This window comes from Copadichromis virginalis, linkage group LG16 (genome assembly GCF_057382275.1).
Source record: "Copadichromis virginalis isolate Kocher_CV1m ecotype Utaka linkage group LG16, C_Virginalis_male_GT1.1, whole genome shotgun sequence".
Classification (NCBI taxonomy): Eukaryota; Metazoa; Chordata; class Actinopteri; order Cichliformes; family Cichlidae; genus Copadichromis; species Copadichromis virginalis.
In genome coordinates, this window is record NC_140633.1 from 25,177,604 (window position 1) to 25,193,174 (window position 15,571).

At 38.1% G+C, this 15,571-nt stretch overlaps 3 protein-coding genes across 6 annotated transcripts; 1 reads left to right on the forward strand and 2 right to left on the reverse strand.

The window, feature by feature from the left end:
- Positions 1 to 300: 300 nt before the first annotated feature.
- LOC146690891 (glucose-6-phosphatase 2-like) lies at positions 301 to 2,686 on the reverse strand. Of its 2 annotated transcripts, XM_085434044.1 has the most exons (6): positions 2,572 to 2,686; positions 1,784 to 1,852; positions 1,596 to 1,705; positions 1,409 to 1,520; positions 1,215 to 1,336; positions 301 to 1,124 (listed from the first exon to the last, which is right to left on the reverse strand). In XM_085434044.1, the coding sequence occupies exons 1-6, from the start codon at positions 2,625 to 2,627 to the stop codon at positions 610 to 612; spliced, it is 984 nt and encodes a 327-aa protein (XP_085290170.1). In that variant the 5' UTR covers positions 2,628 to 2,686; the 3' UTR covers positions 301 to 609. The 2 variants fall into 2 exon arrangements, with proteins under 2 accessions (XP_085290170.1, XP_085290169.1); XM_085434043.1 differs by having other exon boundaries at positions 1,784 to 2,686.
- Positions 2,687 to 2,796: 110 nt separating this feature from the next.
- Positions 2,797 to 7,226, forward strand: spc25 (SPC25 component of NDC80 kinetochore complex). 2 transcript variants are annotated; one of them, XM_085434045.1, is made up of 7 exons: positions 2,797 to 2,861; positions 4,701 to 4,868; positions 5,263 to 5,328; positions 5,509 to 5,655; positions 5,758 to 5,883; positions 6,573 to 6,671; positions 6,955 to 7,226. In XM_085434045.1, exons 2-7 carry the CDS (start codon positions 4,721 to 4,723, stop codon positions 7,077 to 7,079), a joined length of 711 nt encoding a protein of 236 aa, XP_085290171.1. In that variant the 5' UTR covers positions 2,797 to 2,861; positions 4,701 to 4,720; the 3' UTR covers positions 7,080 to 7,226. The 2 variants fall into 2 exon arrangements, with proteins under 2 accessions (XP_085290171.1, XP_085290172.1); XM_085434046.1 differs by having other exon boundaries at positions 5,758 to 5,846.
- Positions 7,227 to 7,515: 289 nt separating this feature from the next.
- Positions 7,516 to 13,879, reverse strand: nostrin (nitric oxide synthase trafficking). 2 transcript variants are annotated; one of them, XM_085434041.1, is made up of 16 exons: positions 13,728 to 13,879; positions 13,553 to 13,638; positions 13,365 to 13,448; positions 13,105 to 13,167; positions 12,920 to 13,001; positions 12,776 to 12,838; positions 11,976 to 12,074; positions 11,733 to 11,858; positions 10,816 to 10,914; positions 10,597 to 10,722; positions 10,037 to 10,145; positions 9,863 to 9,951; positions 9,611 to 9,736; positions 8,340 to 8,598; positions 8,149 to 8,241; positions 7,516 to 8,056 (listed from the first exon to the last, which is right to left on the reverse strand). In XM_085434041.1, exons 1-16 carry the CDS (start codon positions 13,821 to 13,823, stop codon positions 7,929 to 7,931), a joined length of 1,728 nt encoding a protein of 575 aa, XP_085290167.1. In that variant the 5' UTR covers positions 13,824 to 13,879; the 3' UTR covers positions 7,516 to 7,928. The 2 variants fall into 2 exon arrangements, with proteins under 2 accessions (XP_085290167.1, XP_085290166.1); XM_085434040.1 differs by having other exon boundaries at positions 8,149 to 8,244.
- Positions 13,880 to 15,571: the final 1,692 nt, after the last annotated feature.

Below are 15,571 nucleotides of genomic sequence, written 5' to 3' on the forward strand. Positions count from 1 at the left end.
AAATTTCACCTGTTCTTTCATCTGAGCTGCAGTGGTAAGGGATCTTACTTGTTATCTAGCTGACTTTTACACAGAACTGATGGGCTAACAGGTCACAATAAAATCTGGAGGTCTGATTTTGTTTCAGGCTGTTGTGATGTAAACTGTCAAAATGAAGTTTTCAAAAACCATTTGTGCTCTAATTTGTGTGTAACCTCTTAAACACGGACGTAAACCCTAAAAAGGATGGATATTCGTAAGGAAAAAATGGGAAAACACTTCAGGCAAAAGCATCTCCCGAATGATTCCAGGGTTGTATAATGTCCCAAAGAAACTCTTTAATAAGAAATTGAACAGTCTTTACAGTTATTGTGATTTACATATAAAACAAACACCATAGAATGGACTCAGGTAAGCAACAGATCAAGCAAATGGAAATTTCAAAACATGCTATTCAAACCCACAAATGCAACTTTTTTAAACATACACTGTTTCAGTCTCGTGTGATTACCTCCATAATACACATACATATTTACACTTGTTTGCCAACACTACCATTCAACCTTGCTGATATCCTTGATCAATAAGTGTTGGGGGTAATATTGTAAAACTTGAAAGCTGCTCCACAGTCTAAGCTAGCTTCCTCTCTTCATGCTCTCTGATGAGCAAATTAACACAGTAAGGAATAACAGCAACCACACCGAGAGGTACTGAAGCACTTTTACAGAACGACAGTATATAAAACAGAGCCTCATTGTGAGTGGGCATTTTAATAAAGTTGTACAGTTGCAGAAATGTGAGCGTTGCAGTCACGCACATGAGTTTAAACATACTTTTGCAGCCGTTCTTCCCTTTGCAGCTCTGAACGAACATCTCAGAGTTCACTGCCAGGCCCAGCCCAAACAAGGCTCCCAGGTTTCTAACCAGACCGGCAAAAGGCGTTGTGTCGAGATGGATCCAGTCTGGGTTAGCGCACCACTTCTTGGCTTTGCTGACTGACCACATGGGATCGATATCCAACAGTTTAAAGAGCAAATAAAAGCAAACAGCGAAAGAGAAAAGAAAAATGTTGGTTTGGAGGTAAACTTTCAAGCTTGCATTGTAGACTGAGGGGATGTGATCAAAGGCCTCAGCAATCAGCATGCCTACACATTAAAGAAAGAAAAAAGGTCTTTAGTCCGAACACAAAACAACAGATATATCAGATATTTTTTTGACAGCAGAGTGGAACACACCAGTGAAAACACCGAGGATAACTTGATGTGGAAAGTGTGTTGCAATAAAAATCCTGGAGATGCAAACACTTATCTGAATGACCCAGAAAGTCATCCACAAAAAGGACCTCAGAAGACAAAACCTGTAGGAATAATACATATTAAAAAAAGACAAGACAACTAATTTAATTGTAAAGATGTATATAACCTCTCACCTTTGAAAGCTGTGTACAGATGAGGCGTGGGAAGGCCGAGCAAAATTTAAAGCAGAAGTGATCATCACATACCACACGCATGATGAGCCCATGGCATGACCAGATGGACTGCCTGTTCAGAAAAACATTAAATAAAGTTTTCTACACTTTAATAGTTTTAAGTCCTGACTCGTACATGCATACTAACCTGGCCCTGTTTCACAAGTTATATGAAACTGGTCCAAATGTGGTTTTGAATCATTGTGGTAGAAGGGTGTTTCTTGCACCCACCAGTATGGTCGGTGCCCAAATAAAATCCTGCAAAAGAAAATATAAGAATAAAGTTCAGAAATACATAAAATAAAGATACAAATGCTAACCTAAGAGTAGGTTTACCATTTAAAAATAAGGTTGAACCAGTCTCCAATGACAGCCACCCAAATCATCTTGGTGCCAACATTGTGACTGAGATGGAACCAGAGAGGGAAATAAACAGAGAAAATATTACGAGGGTCACCCACTACTGACACAAAATCAATGAAGTCATGGTATTGCCAGTAGTTGTTCTGCAGGTACTGTATAACCTGCACACCAAAGCTGTAGACAAAATCCATGTGGTTCCCTATCTATGTACACAACTGCAACAGCTTCTTCTTCAATGCCAGCTAAAGCACCGAGAGTCCTTTCCTACCTCAGGAACTTTATATCAACCTGGTATCATAAATCATTAAATGAAGCCATGGCAACAACTGCAACATCTTTGCTTTGAACCCAACATAAAATAATGTTGCCATTAGGGCTCAGCATTTTAAGACATGTTACAAAACTGTTTACACCCTGAGCATGTAGACATTAGATTTTTCACAGAACATTGCTTTTACAATTGTTAAATATTAGCCATTGTACACACGAAGAAAGACAGTTACACGTAACCTGCTGGATCCTTTCAGCCTCATTAATATTCTCATTCTCAGTGAACGTAGCAACAAAATGAACTTCCTATAATGCTGCAAGAGAAAAACACAGCCCATCTGGCATCTGGCACAGTAGAGTTCACTGAGTACATCTGTTAGCATTCAGCTATCTTCCCATTCTAATCAGAGCACAAATACTGAAAAAAGTATAATGTTGTTTTATATAGTTTGGACGGAATTTCGGATCCATCTGAACTTCCACATACTGACCACAAGGTGGGATATCGTTTCAGCAAAAAACATCCTGAAAACATTATATATATCATTATAAATATAAATTTAGCAAGAGGAGTGGGCTATTTAATATTTTTAAACCATGTTTTCTCGGTTTAAAAACATAACAGTGTTTAGCGCATTTGAAAGCAGAGGAAATAATATGAATGATTAACGTAATTTCCGGTTGTCGTTGAGTGCCCGCCCCCTACGTTTAGACCGCGGATTTTTGAAAATAACGACCTGCGCAACAGCAAGACGTAAATCTAGAGTTCTCTTCAAAACATGTGAGTGTTACATGGAAACGTTAATGGACTGACTAGTTTAAGCCACATTTGTAAAATATCCTTTGGTTTCATTTGCAAGCTAATCGATGACGAACTAACCGCTAATGTTCCCCCGGCTAACGTTAGCATTGGCATGCTAATGTTGTTAGTAGGTTTTGGTGTAGCTGTTACGTCACCGGTTGTCCGATATGCACAAATAATGTTGTATTTTTGTGGGCAGCACGGTGGCACGGTGGTTAGCACTGTTGCCGCACAGCAAGACGGTCCTGAGTTCAATTCCACCATCAGGCCGGGGTCTTTCTGTGTGGAGTTTGCATGTTCTCCCCGTGTCTGCGTGGGTTCCCTCCGGGTACTCCGGCTTCCTCCCACCGTCCAAAGACATGCAGTTTGTGGGGATAGGTTAATTGGATAATCCAAATTGCCACTAGGTGTGAATGTGAGTATGAATGGTTGTCTGTCCTTATGTGTTAGCCCTGCGACAGACTGGCGACCTGTCCATGGTGTACCCCGCCTCTCGCCCTATGACAGCTGGGATTGGCTCCAGCACCCCCCGCGACCCTGAAAAGGATAAGCGGTAGCGAATGGATGGATGGATGGATGTTGTATTTAAATAATAAAGCCAGCTGTTACTAGCGACAGGTCAATTGTGAACTAATTAAATAACTAATTATGCCAGTAAACATTTAAAACTGTTTTAACTGACGATGGTTTCAGCTGTACTCTTTGATATGCTTTGAAATGTTTTGGTGTCATTGTTTGCTGGAAATAACAGCCACAGTGCAGTCTTTTAAAATATTAATGTAAATACAACACAGTACAGCACAGCCTATTCTGTACTGTTGTACTTTTTAATCTTGCTTTTATCTCCATAACGTCTGGGTCATTGTACATTGGTTAAGCCAAAGGAAAAAAAAGTTTACTAGAGCACTAACAACTATAAAATTAACAATTTACCAAGAATACACTGCTAGATTACACACAGCCGCCTGAGGGGTTTATTACGAAGCGATGTTTTGGCCGAAAGTGCCACATTTTCTCAGATTCTTTTATTTACAGCATGTCTTAAAAGCCGTGTAGATTCTCTGCTGGGGGAATGTGTGCAAGTTGTTAAGCAGTAGCTGTACATCAGATTCTGTGATTTACATGCATACATGATGCAAGAAATGTTTTTATACTTTATCTTTAATCTGCTGCTAAGGCTGTTTTACCTTGCTGGAAGCTGTTTACACAGCTTTGTAAACAGAGCAAAGAATACAGAGAATACCAAAAATACCTGTTCAATCGATTAGATCAATTTCATTTTAATCTGCTCACAAAGCAAGGTCTCATCTTCGTTTTAGGCTACAGGAAAGTGTCAGAGCTGAGCACACAGAGTAACCCTTAATGTTCATTTCCATCCATTTCCATCCATCCATTTCCAAGTTTCAGAGCTCTAATGTACAGACTTCATGTTAGAAATAAACAGCAGCATTGAGAGCGCGTTCAGCATTAAAATAGTTAACTCACAATAAAATAAAAAAATCAATTAAAAGTTTATTTGACTGCTTTGTACGCTAAATCAAAACCAATTAACTGCAATTAATTTCATGTCTTATTCACAACTTTGTTACTTGTTGCTGTTTATTTATGATGTTCTTTTTCTAATGTTCTTTATAGATTTTTATTACTATTTCATCTTCATCATTATGTGATAATGTCTTTGATTGTGGGCGACACTCATATCCTGGACAAATAAATTACTCTGAGCAGCTTTTTCTGTATTCTGTTCTGCGCCAGTGTTGACCGACCACTACAGTTGTCTGGCTCTGCAGTGAAAATTGTGCTTGTGTTTTACCACAGATTCATAACAAAGCACCGTGATGTCCATCACTGACCCAAACATGAGCGATAGGTTTACAAGTGCAATGGAGGAGATCCACAACAAGGAGCTTAAAACATACACAGACATAATAGACACAACGGCAGAGTTGGCCCAATCCCACAGGCAGTTTGTGAAGTCAGCAATTGGTAAGTTTTTTTAAAATTTATTTTTAATGTTGAACTACATATACAAACATCTGTTCAGCTTGTTTTCATTATTAATATCCTTTATTTCAATAGAAAATAAATTGCACATGGACTTTTTAGTTTTTAAGACACCCTATTGTCCCCTTTTTTCCCTCACTTTCCTATCTTCACTGCTTCACTATCCAATAAAGGCAAACATGTCAAAGAAAGAATATTAATTATGAGTAACATTTAGTCTTACAGGTTTAATAACAACTAGGTCCAAAGTTGTGTTTTTGGAGTGTTTTAAGACAGTCTGAGTATCGTCCAGCACAGTGGATTACAACATTATACATATTTTCTTACTTGATTAGAGTTGTCTGATATGGCTGATAATAAATGTTTTCTGTTGCAGATACGTGTTTAAAGAAGTGTAAGGATGATGACATATTGTTTGAAACAATACAGACATTCAAAAAAGGTGAGTTTCAGTAAATTAGGCACACAGTATTAGCATGTACCTTAAATGTAGGTCATACTGCTGAGTTCAAGTGTACATGTGAAAATGGTGGTGTGTAATGCTGCTTCCGCATCTTCACTTTATCTCTGGACTTAGTTGTACTGACACAACTTGTGTACTGACACAATGTTTGCCTCGTAGACCTCGAACGGAAAAAAGTGGCTTTAAAAGAGAAACGACAGGCAATATCTGAAGTGATATCTGAGATTCAGGAGAAGGATATGCAGAAAGAGGACATTATCCAGAAGATTGAGAAGCTTAAAGAAGAACAAACCAAGAGAAAAGAACGTAAGATTGTGTGATTGTGACACTGATGCTGTAACGTATAAATTAAATATTAAACTGTGACTGTATTGTATAGTACACTTATTTTTTCTGCCTACATTTCAGTGATTGAATCTCAATACAAAGCAAACAAAGACAGACTGAAGAATCTCCAAAAAGCCAGACTCGTCTTTCAGGATCATCTGGGGTTGGAGGTACGAACAATCCTCGGCAAAACACAGCTGGTTAAAGGTATGCAAAAACCATGCATTTTTGATACACATATGTTTGTCGACTCTTGTTTATGTTATCTGTAACAGATTTTTGTGCAAGAGGTTTTGGTCTTGCTGTTCCTTTTAGGCTGATCATGACTGATATGGTTATGATACTTTCTAAAATAAAACAACCATAAGGATAAAAGCTCTAGCTATTCAGAAGTGATAATCAATATTATAATTATTTTGATTTTTTTTGTCGGAATGGAATAAATACTCAGTACATGAGTACTAGTTAAAACAGTGGAACCACATTCATTATGTTTCTGAAGCTGTCTGCATGCACATATCCAAACTAGAGTAATTCTGACCTACAAACTGCTTAATTGTTAATTGATGGTTGAGTTGAATGCATTGAATAGAAAGACTATAATCGTAAAGTAATATTTTTTACCTTCGGTGGATTAAAATGAAGGCTCTGCTCTGCATATTCCTGTTACCATGGTGAACTGATTGATATTTATGCTTGTATGAATCATCATTAACGATAAAGACATGCACAGCTCAGAGTGAATATAATCAGATCGTGAAGAAACTCTGGACATGTGTACTGTTACTGAAAAAGTGTTGTGCAACTTAATGATGGTCAGCTGGTTGTTGCGATTTCACCTTGTGACACACGCCGCTTCTGATACGACTCAAGAACTTTGTTTTGAACTTTTAAAGGTGAAAAGTTGCAGTTTGTTTTTCGAAACATCAACCCCTCTGATCCAGACAGCGCCTATGTCATCACGATGGGGATTAATGAAAGCGGATCATACCAGAGTAAGTTAAATACCTCTACTTTTTTTTTTCCACAACCCTGTGTAATGTAATAGTATTTCTGTGTATTAATTTCAAACAGATTCACAAATATAGATATGAGCTTTTTATTATTATTTAAAAAGCTATAGGAAGACCAAAAAAACACACTGATATTTAATGTGTTTGTAAAATTGGTTCAAATAAGACCAGAGAGAAACATTGGAACACTTAACCTGATATTTTGTGGCTCACTCTTTTATTGCATCCACTGTAATCAGTCATTGTTTTTTTTTCTGTTTTACAGTTGTCTCCAGTGACCCCGTGCTCAAGTGTTTGCCAGCCTTGGAAAAGCGACTTCAGGAGACCAATAATTTACCAGCATTCCTGGCAAATGTGAGGAAGGAGTTTATCTCTCAGACGCGTCGCTAAAATTGAACGCAGGGAAGGATGAAAAGCACGCAGTGACATTCTCCCTGCAATTTGGACTAAAGAAAGCACAGTGGATTCAATGGAGTAATCAGTGGAGGATTACAAATCTTTAAATAAAAAGTCAACTTCAGGACTCTTAGATTTGAATTTCAAATACTCTTTTGTACTCAGTAGCTAACACGTGTGAATTCTTCTTATTAAAAAGATTAAGTTTCTTTTTTTGGCATCATTTCAGACGAGTTCTTGTTGGAGATAAGTATATGAATTTAAGGAGCGGGACCACGCCAGTCCCCTTCGAGGCCTTGCTCAAACCGCAGCTCAATGAATGTCCAAGCCGTTCACCTTTATCTACGATAACGCTGTCAAACCTAAAATGAGGACGTGGGCCCAGCGAGTGAATTGACATTTGGACAACTGCTTACCTTTTAATCCTGAATAATAAGGAACTGACCACTTAAACATTGATGTAAACAGTTTTATTTTATTTGTTTGTTACAAATCTCTTTTTTTACGCGTGCTACAGACATCAATGATGTAATAAAGCACTTCTTTATTAAAGCCTCGTGTTAGTCGACCTTGTATCGAGTGTAATATAAATTATGAAAAAACTTGTTATTTGATATTAGTGTCATGTTCAACTTTAATCCTAGGAGCATTACAAAATACCCAGGAGGCAGTGTTAAGATGCTGAATGTACATCTCACTTCATAAATATACAAGAACTGAATGTGACAAATGTTGAATAATTAACCAAATTAAAATCGGTGCATACACAGATATTGTTCCTTTCAGACTAAGTTTCTAATGAATGTTTGGCATCGCTGTGGTTAGAATTTGATTCAGGGTCGGTCAGGCATCAGATGATTTAATGCTGCCACTCTCTTCAACATAGGTTGATGGGAAATGGCCCGTCTGCCCGTTCAGCATGCCAAACCACCAGCCGTTTTCTTCCTTGGAATAAATGTCTAGTAAATCTCCTGTGAAACATGATTTTTTTCAGTTAAACTTTAAATCTTTGCTTTAAAGAAACGCAAATGTTTTTAGTAAACTCAGGTTTAGTGTCACTTACCTTCGTTCAGAGCCAGTTCATCGTCGTGCTCAGGGGTGAAGTTGTAAATGGCCTTGCATTTTCCTATACTGCACAACTCTGGGGTTGTTTTATCTGCTAAAAATAACTGTTTTTAGTGCTTTAATTTCCTGAATTTCCAGATGTTGTAATTTTAAACAAACAGTTGTATCTGTGCTCTGTAAATGAATTACCTTGTCCTTTGTCCTCTTCCGTGTGAGGCTCCAAGACTCCATTAACAGTGCTGCCACTCTCTGCAGTTTGACTTTCCTGTGTTGGGCTTGTAGAACTGACCTGGTCAGTGGCATTTTTTGAAGGATCCACAGACTGCTGTGCCACAAACAGAGGTGGTCCTTTGTAAATGATGGAAGCTCTCAGTGACTGCCGGGATCTGAAGGGTGTCCTCCTGAGTCTGACTGGACGAGCCAGCTGAACTAGACTATGTTCACAGTCCTTGAACAGAAGAAAGGGTTTCAACTACAGCATTTGTCTTTACAGAAGCGTAAACACAGAACTGTACAATGATGTAATATAAAATAAAAAATTCGCCTTTTTGATATTCCAGTCTTTTTATTTCTGGTGTTTTTCCAATTTAATAAGATAACTTGAAATAACAAGAGAAGTTCTCATTTGCTCATTTTCCTGCAAGCAAACTGTCCTACCTACCAATTTAGTGTAATTTAGCTGTAATTTGCTTTGCATCGAGACAGTTTGTGTCTTTATGTACTGCAGGTGGTAATGTTATGAGCCGATTTTGAATGTAAGATGATTCATCAGAAATGCATTCATGCTGTTTATGCAGTGACTCACGAGATACAGGAAAGGACAGGATCCCTAATAATATAGAATAAAAATAATCTTGTTCATTCAGAAAAAAACAGGCAAATATTTTATCTCAAGTAAAAACATTTTGCCTCTACATGTGAACCAAACATAAGTATATTTATTGATGCGATACCAAACTACCAGCTACGACAGGCCTGTTGCCCCAGCAAATCACCTGCCCCAGCAACCTGATTCACCAGTTGATGCTAAATATTAAGTGTAAAATAACTCTAATCAACAAGCTAGCAGGTGGAAGTATTGAAGGAGAGGAACGAAAGCCTGTAGAAGCAAAACAGAATACATGTGTGTGAATGACAGGAAGGGTGATGGAGTACTGAAGATGCAAGGTAGCAGATACTGGGAAGAATCTTGTGCACACTGTGCTTTTATTTCTGGGAAAATCAAAAAGATCCTGTTTCTTACTTGCACCATCTGTCCAGTAAAACCAATATTCCACTATAGTTCCAGTTAATCTGCTTTAAATATGTTACTGATAGATATGTATGGGGTATGCAGAGTAAGAGATTAAAGTTAACCCTCTATCAAGTCTGTTCCTATTAAGCTGAGGATTCAGTCCAGTCACATTTTAGCTACAAATCCTTTGTGCCAACAAAAGGCGGCTGCATAATGGAAATCTTACCTTGTCCTTCCATTTCAGAATACTGTTGCTGAACCGGTGATGGGACTTTGGTTTCCCTTCTAATTTAGACAGCGATGTGGAGAGTTTGTAATGAGTAGCCTCCAGGAGATCCAGTTTTAGAGTATTCTATACATGAGTTGACATTAGTGAGCAATTGGGAACCCTGGATTCATGGTCTGTTTGAAGAAAACATCAAACAGCACACAGCAGTATAAATCCACATCCACTCTGGCATTACTGTCCACTATTTACCTCATCAAGCTGCTGCTCGGTTTCCTCAAGGTTCTTTTGGTTGGAAAAAGATGGATTTTCAGAGTATGTTTTCATAAGTTTTTCAATTCCTGCGACACATTGTAAGAATTAGAATGACAGAAAAACAGCAAATGATTTTACTTCTTATTTTAAAAGTTGCGTAACACAGCTTGCCTTCACAGTCTTTCTTTGTTTTCGTAATATTCTCGTCGAGGCGCTGAAGTTTAAGCTTGATTGCCTCTCTTCTTCTGTCTTTGTCCATGAATGATTTGCTGTCTTCCTCCTGAGCATAGATATCTGGTCACTTATTAAATCAGAAACATTTTTTTAAATCTACCATCGATGGTTAAATCTACAGGGAATAAAAGTAGCATGTTAACTTTGAATTCGTCCCGAAAACTTTTCAGACATGCTGCATGTTGCACCCCAATCGTACATGTCCCTATACAGTAACTACATTTTATTAAATCAGAAATCAGGTTACCATCATATTCCCATAGAAGCCACATCTTTAAAAAACTTATATGTTGTATATATGTATAGCTATATTTATGTAACAGTAAATATAGAGTAGATCACGGTACAGGATTTCTGTCAGGCCCTACCAGTAACTTTTTTATCTGCAGCACGCACACACTAACATAAAAAGATGCCCCCTGCAGAGATGACCGCCTGCAGGAAAAAATACTTCGGTTTGAAATGCAACAGCAGATTCTCAGACACCAAAGACTTACGAAATAATCAGCCATCAAAAACTCGACGTTGTGATCTTCAGTGGTGTTTCTGTTCTCTTCCACCAGGGCTTGTATGTCTTTATCAGTGTCCACCCTTTGGACCGCCTGTTCTATCTGTGTTTGGCCCTAGAGGTAGCACAAGTATGCATAGGTGATATAATATCCTTAATGTACCAGTGATTCAACGTTTACTGGACGATGGTGGTCAGGATGTCTCACATGTTTGAGGGTCTGTCCAAAGCTGTACATTTGGAGGTTATATCTTTTTAGGATGTTGCCTAGAAGTTCAATCCGTTGCTTCTCCAGCTCCTGTATGATCTGAAAGAGCAGAAAGTGAGAAAGTCCTTGTTTAGATAATCTCCTGGCCATTTAAACCATGGAGCACATAACAGCAAATATATGCACTTGAGTTAGATGATTGCCATCTAACCCATAAATTCAATAAATGCACCAAGTGATTCAGGTCATAATGTGTGGAAAGACCATGTGCAGAGTAAAAGAAAGATCACAGGCTTAAGCCAGCAGCCTCAAGTTCTGGTACTGTGTTCTTATTAAACAACGTGTACACTAAATAAATGTGGGAATCTCTGAAAATACATTCAATGTCTACTGCTGCACAGAGTGGATTTTGATGAAAGAAATGTAAGCTAAAAATTCGCTACTGAAATGTACGTTGCATAATTCACTGAGAACAAAATGACATAACCACGGTTAGTAGAACTCATAATCATCAACCATCCTTGAAGATTACACCAACTGGCAAAGTTAAAACCTGATATTACAGGCCGATCCAACCGGAGTCACACTGTGGCTCAGTAATGCTTATGACTCCATTCTGATGAGACTGTGGATGGTGTCCTGGAAGATCCCCAGCATTAAGGCATCAATACATAATTTCCCAGAGGTTCTCAACTGGATTCACGTCTGGTTTTTGTGCTCAAAATACAGAACATACTGTCCTGGGAGATAAGCTGTGCTTTCAGAGTTTCCTGGAACCAATCAGAAGTGAAATCTTTCACACTAATGAAAAACTCTTGACTACGTCACTGAGCCCCGTTATCTCATAAAGAGCCACTCTTAATAAGAGGAACAGCTAAATGCCCACAAAATGACAAGTAGGAAACTATTTTCTCCACCTGGTAGCAGTTTTTCAATGTGTTTTCCCACTTGAGTCTCATCTGATGACCCTCCATGTTGATATTAAAGTACTCCTCATCCACCCGCGCCTGCATCTCTGCTGACTTAGTCAGCCTGTTAAGCATCTGGAGTCAAGAACAGAGAGAAAACTTTAGCAACCATGCTGACAGCTTTTTCCAGTAAGTATCCCCCCCGTGGTGAAAAAGACTGCAGTGACGAAAACAGTATGACACATTCTGTACCTTCTGTTTTTCTTTCTCAGTGGAGATGTGTTTGTTGTTTTCAACAAAGTTGAACAGATCCTCGTGTTCTCTTGTTAGTCCAATTAATTTCTTTTTGATCTAGTTTAGAAAGAAGAAATCAAATGAATATATTAGTATGAACTTTAAATAACATTACAACTACTTTGTGATGTTGTGTGTCAAAAGGGATAGACTGAATTTGAAAGATAAATCATTTATCTTGGCTTCTTGTGAGTTTATTTTTGTAGATATGAAATTTTACACTCATAGCTACAAAAACACTTTATTATTTTATTTTGTTATTTTTCAAAACATTTTCAACGAATGTGTCACGTGTTAAAAAAAAGCTTTATATCAGATTTGCATTGCAGCCAAACAGTTCCTGGAAACGGTCACAACAGAGTCGTTTTATGCATGATCATTATGGTTGATAAGGCCAAACATGACAGTGACTAATGATAAATCTACCCATTTTGAAAGGGAGGAATGGTTATGGTTGGTCACAATTCCAGACTTTATAATGTGCCATCAAACCAAATCGTAAAGTATCATAATTCCTCAGCATGACCCTCCTTTTAATGGCATGCAACTGTTCAAACACATATATTATTAAAGCTTATATCAGACCTGTGAGTTCTGCATACATTCTAATGCATTCTTGCAGGTATCCACATTATAGCAATTCTCTGACTGTACATGTCAACATATTTTTGCAGATACAGTCATTTTATGGATTTATGATTCAGCAGCTCCACCAAAGCCAATTTCTGTCCCTGTATATGTTTACAACACGCCCTTACCTTCAGTTGCTCACTCCAGTTAGCAGTAACAAGCTTTCCGGTTCTTTCAATGGCACTGTCAAGCTAGAAAAGAGTGGCATATTGTGCTATCACTGGAAACTGTAGCAGAGAGATTTTGATAAAAGGAAAGACTGAATTACATACAGGCCTCTTCCTCTTATTATGCTCGTCTAAGACTTGTCGTATTTCCAGAATTGCTTCCTGCTGAAATGCATTTCCTACTGATCTGAAATGAAGACATAAATCTGCATTTAAACTCCAGCTCAAGATAACATTTGTTTAATCATTCGACTGGCGCAGACTCGAGCTGAACTCAGGTTGAAAACTACCTGTGGGCGTCTGCTCTTGAGTACATCTCATCTGACACATGACACCAGGCACTGTGGGTGGAACTGAGTGGGGAGCCAGCATGAAAAGGTTAGAGCTGTGGGCTAATTAGCCTGACACCTGCCTGTGTTTTGATCACATCTAACTTGGTGGCTGCATGTTTTTGCTCATCACACTATTATTCCTGTACGGTGCATGGCAATCAGTCCCAGGAAGAGGTCATGTTAAACACAAAACTGACAAAAGACAGTGTCACCCTTACTTGTTTGACATTCCTTTGGAGGCCCTGATGAGTTTGCCCGCGAGTTTTTGTAGGCCTTTGGAGTAAGTAAGCTCCAACTCTGCCCTGGAACAGGAAAAAGATTGCAGCAAGGAAGAAGAAGAAATAAAACTGGGTCAAACAGTAACTCCTAAAGCGACTCAGGTGTTTTCTAACCACAGTCAGCGTACCTTTGCTGGAAAACGGACATGAGCTCTTTGCAGAAGTATTCCCCATTTTTTGAATATTGTTTCGCATTTTGATAGAGCTGGTGATACTGAAAAGTGATAAATAATACACCGTGAGTACCTGACACATTTGATTTGAATGTGGAAGTTGTGCGATCAGTCAAAAATATATACTCACAGAGCAGGTGGTGGTAGGTTCCTTCATCTTAAGACTGTGGCTGTTTGTTGACTTTGTACCTGGAACTTTGACCACCCTCCTCCCAAAGTTACTCATGCGCAAACCACCTGAGCTTTATGCATTGCGCCAAAGGAAAATTCCAATGAGAGGGGTGAAAAAAACCCCGGAAGAAGCTGCAAGCTTAAACTCAAGCTGGAAGGCAGCAGGTTTATGTGCAACCGATTCAGGACGGGGGAATATCTAAACACCACAAAAAGGTCTGTCCACGCTTTTAGCAAACATAAATAAATAAAAGGATACGACCAAATAGAACTACTTTATATAATGTTCAAGCTAATTAAACCGGCTGAGTTTCCTAATAACCCTTTAGAGAAAGTTAAAGAAAGTAAGTAAAGTTAATACTTTTAGGTTGTTAGGTTGTGATGTTTTGGTAATAATTATTCTATAAGGACTTGTGTGGTTTTATTTCATGTCTATTTGGTAATAACAGTTTAAAATGTTAGTAATTAGCAGTTTCTACTTTTTTTGGCTACTTGGTATGAAACATACCTTCCTTTGAAGGTTGAACAGCAAATTAAATCTGGTAAGTTTGGCCTGCATAAGTGATCCAAACACACAACCAGCTGGCATCCCATAAAACTGAACTGAGCCAAGTCAGACCCATCAGTTGTCTATCCTGCTCATGATTACAAGCTGCTACACTGGTCACTTAAAATCATTCAAATTGTAAATTGTTATTGATCCTATTACCTTAGTCTTGAACTGTATATTTATTACTCTTATTATATTTATTGTCTTTTGCACTGAATGGAACTGGAGCCTCGTCATCTGGTCTCTCTATATACTGTACTGTATATGGCAGAGATGACAAAGTTTAATTTGACTTTGAAATTGCTAATGGAGTATTAGTTGTTTAATGTAAAACCTATTTAGACTGCATTATTTTTAATGATTAGGATTCTGGGGTATTAGATATTGTCCTAGTCCTGGATTTTTTCACTCTATATTTTGTGTTAAATGGGTTCGTTTGGCTGTGCTTCTCTTTTTATTCCTTTCTGGTTTCCTCCACCTCTGTCATCCTGCTTCTTGGTATTCTTCAAGGCCAGGTATTACTTATTTGTCTTTCAGTTACTATCTGCTTTACTGTGAATGCTTCTCTTGTTTTCTTTTAGTTTAGCTTACTGCTTTTCTTTTCCCCATTTTCTAGTTTTTACTTTTTGTGTTGGAAACCACTTTGTGTCTGTGAAAAGCACTCTGTAAATAAACTTTACTTAAATACTTACCTATTTTGTGAGTGTCTGCCCCATTTATTGGTGGGTCTGTATGTGTCCACAGAGGCTTTTCTTTACCTCGTAAGATAATATATTTGTGCTCCATATGTTTGTTTCTTGTGCTTCTGTTTTTTTCTTTACATTTCAATTTTGTTCTTACCTTTTGTATCAAATCTGCACATTATTCAGCTCTAACTACTTAATAACTTATGTCCTTAAAATATTTATTCAAAAGTAACATTTCAATGTGTATTATCTCCTTCTGAGAATCCCAATCAATATTTTTGTTGTTGTGTTGACCTTGTCAACCTCTGTGTCCAGCATTTGAGTTCCTAACCTCACCCTAACGCTCCAGCAGATCTACAGTAGTATAAATTTGAGGTATTAAGCAACCGTGCACAGAGAAGCAATGGGAGGAGGTTGAATGCTGTCTATGTGTTACTGAGGCTAATGTGTCTCACAGTAGCCTCTTTTCACAGCAGGCATTTTGAATTGTCACAGTCAAACTGTGTACACTGCAGTTATGAGCCATGCTACCTCCACGATTAAGCTTATTCAACACACTCGCACATA

Excerpts from the sequence above, each read along its gene's own strand:
- nostrin (XM_085434040.1), bottom strand. The coding sequence starts at position 13,823 with ATGAGTAACTTTGGGAGGAGGGTGGTCAAAGTTCCAGGTACAAAGTCA. Across the intron at positions 13,168-13,364 it reads TCCAAAGGAATGTCAAACAA|TTCCACCCACAGTGCCTGGT; the intron begins GTAAGGGTGACA and ends CTCCCCACTCAG. Across the intron at positions 10,146-10,596 it reads TTTTGATGGCTGATTATTTC|GAGGAAGACAGCAAATCATT; the intron begins GTAAGTCTTTGG and ends ATCTATGCTCAG.
- spc25 (XM_085434045.1), top strand. The coding sequence starts at position 4,721 with ATGTCCATCACTGACCCAAACATGAGCGATAGGTTTACAAGTGCAATG. Across the intron at positions 5,656-5,757 it reads ACAAACCAAGAGAAAAGAAC|TGATTGAATCTCAATACAAA; the intron begins GTAAGATTGTGT and ends CCTACATTTCAG. Across the intron at positions 6,672-6,954 it reads TGAAAGCGGATCATACCAGA|TTGTCTCCAGTGACCCCGTG; the intron begins GTAAGTTAAATA and ends TCTGTTTTACAG.
- LOC146690891 (XM_085434043.1), bottom strand. The coding sequence starts at position 2,001 with ATGGATTTTGTCTACAGCTTTGGTGTGCAGGTTATACAGTACCTGCAG. Across the intron at positions 1,706-1,783 it reads TTCAACCTTATTTTTAAATG|GATTTTATTTGGGCACCGAC; the intron begins GTAAACCTACTC and ends TTTCTTTTGCAG. Across the intron at positions 1,125-1,214 it reads TATCCTCGGTGTTTTCACTG|GCATGCTGATTGCTGAGGCC; the intron begins GTGTGTTCCACT and ends TTTAATGTGTAG.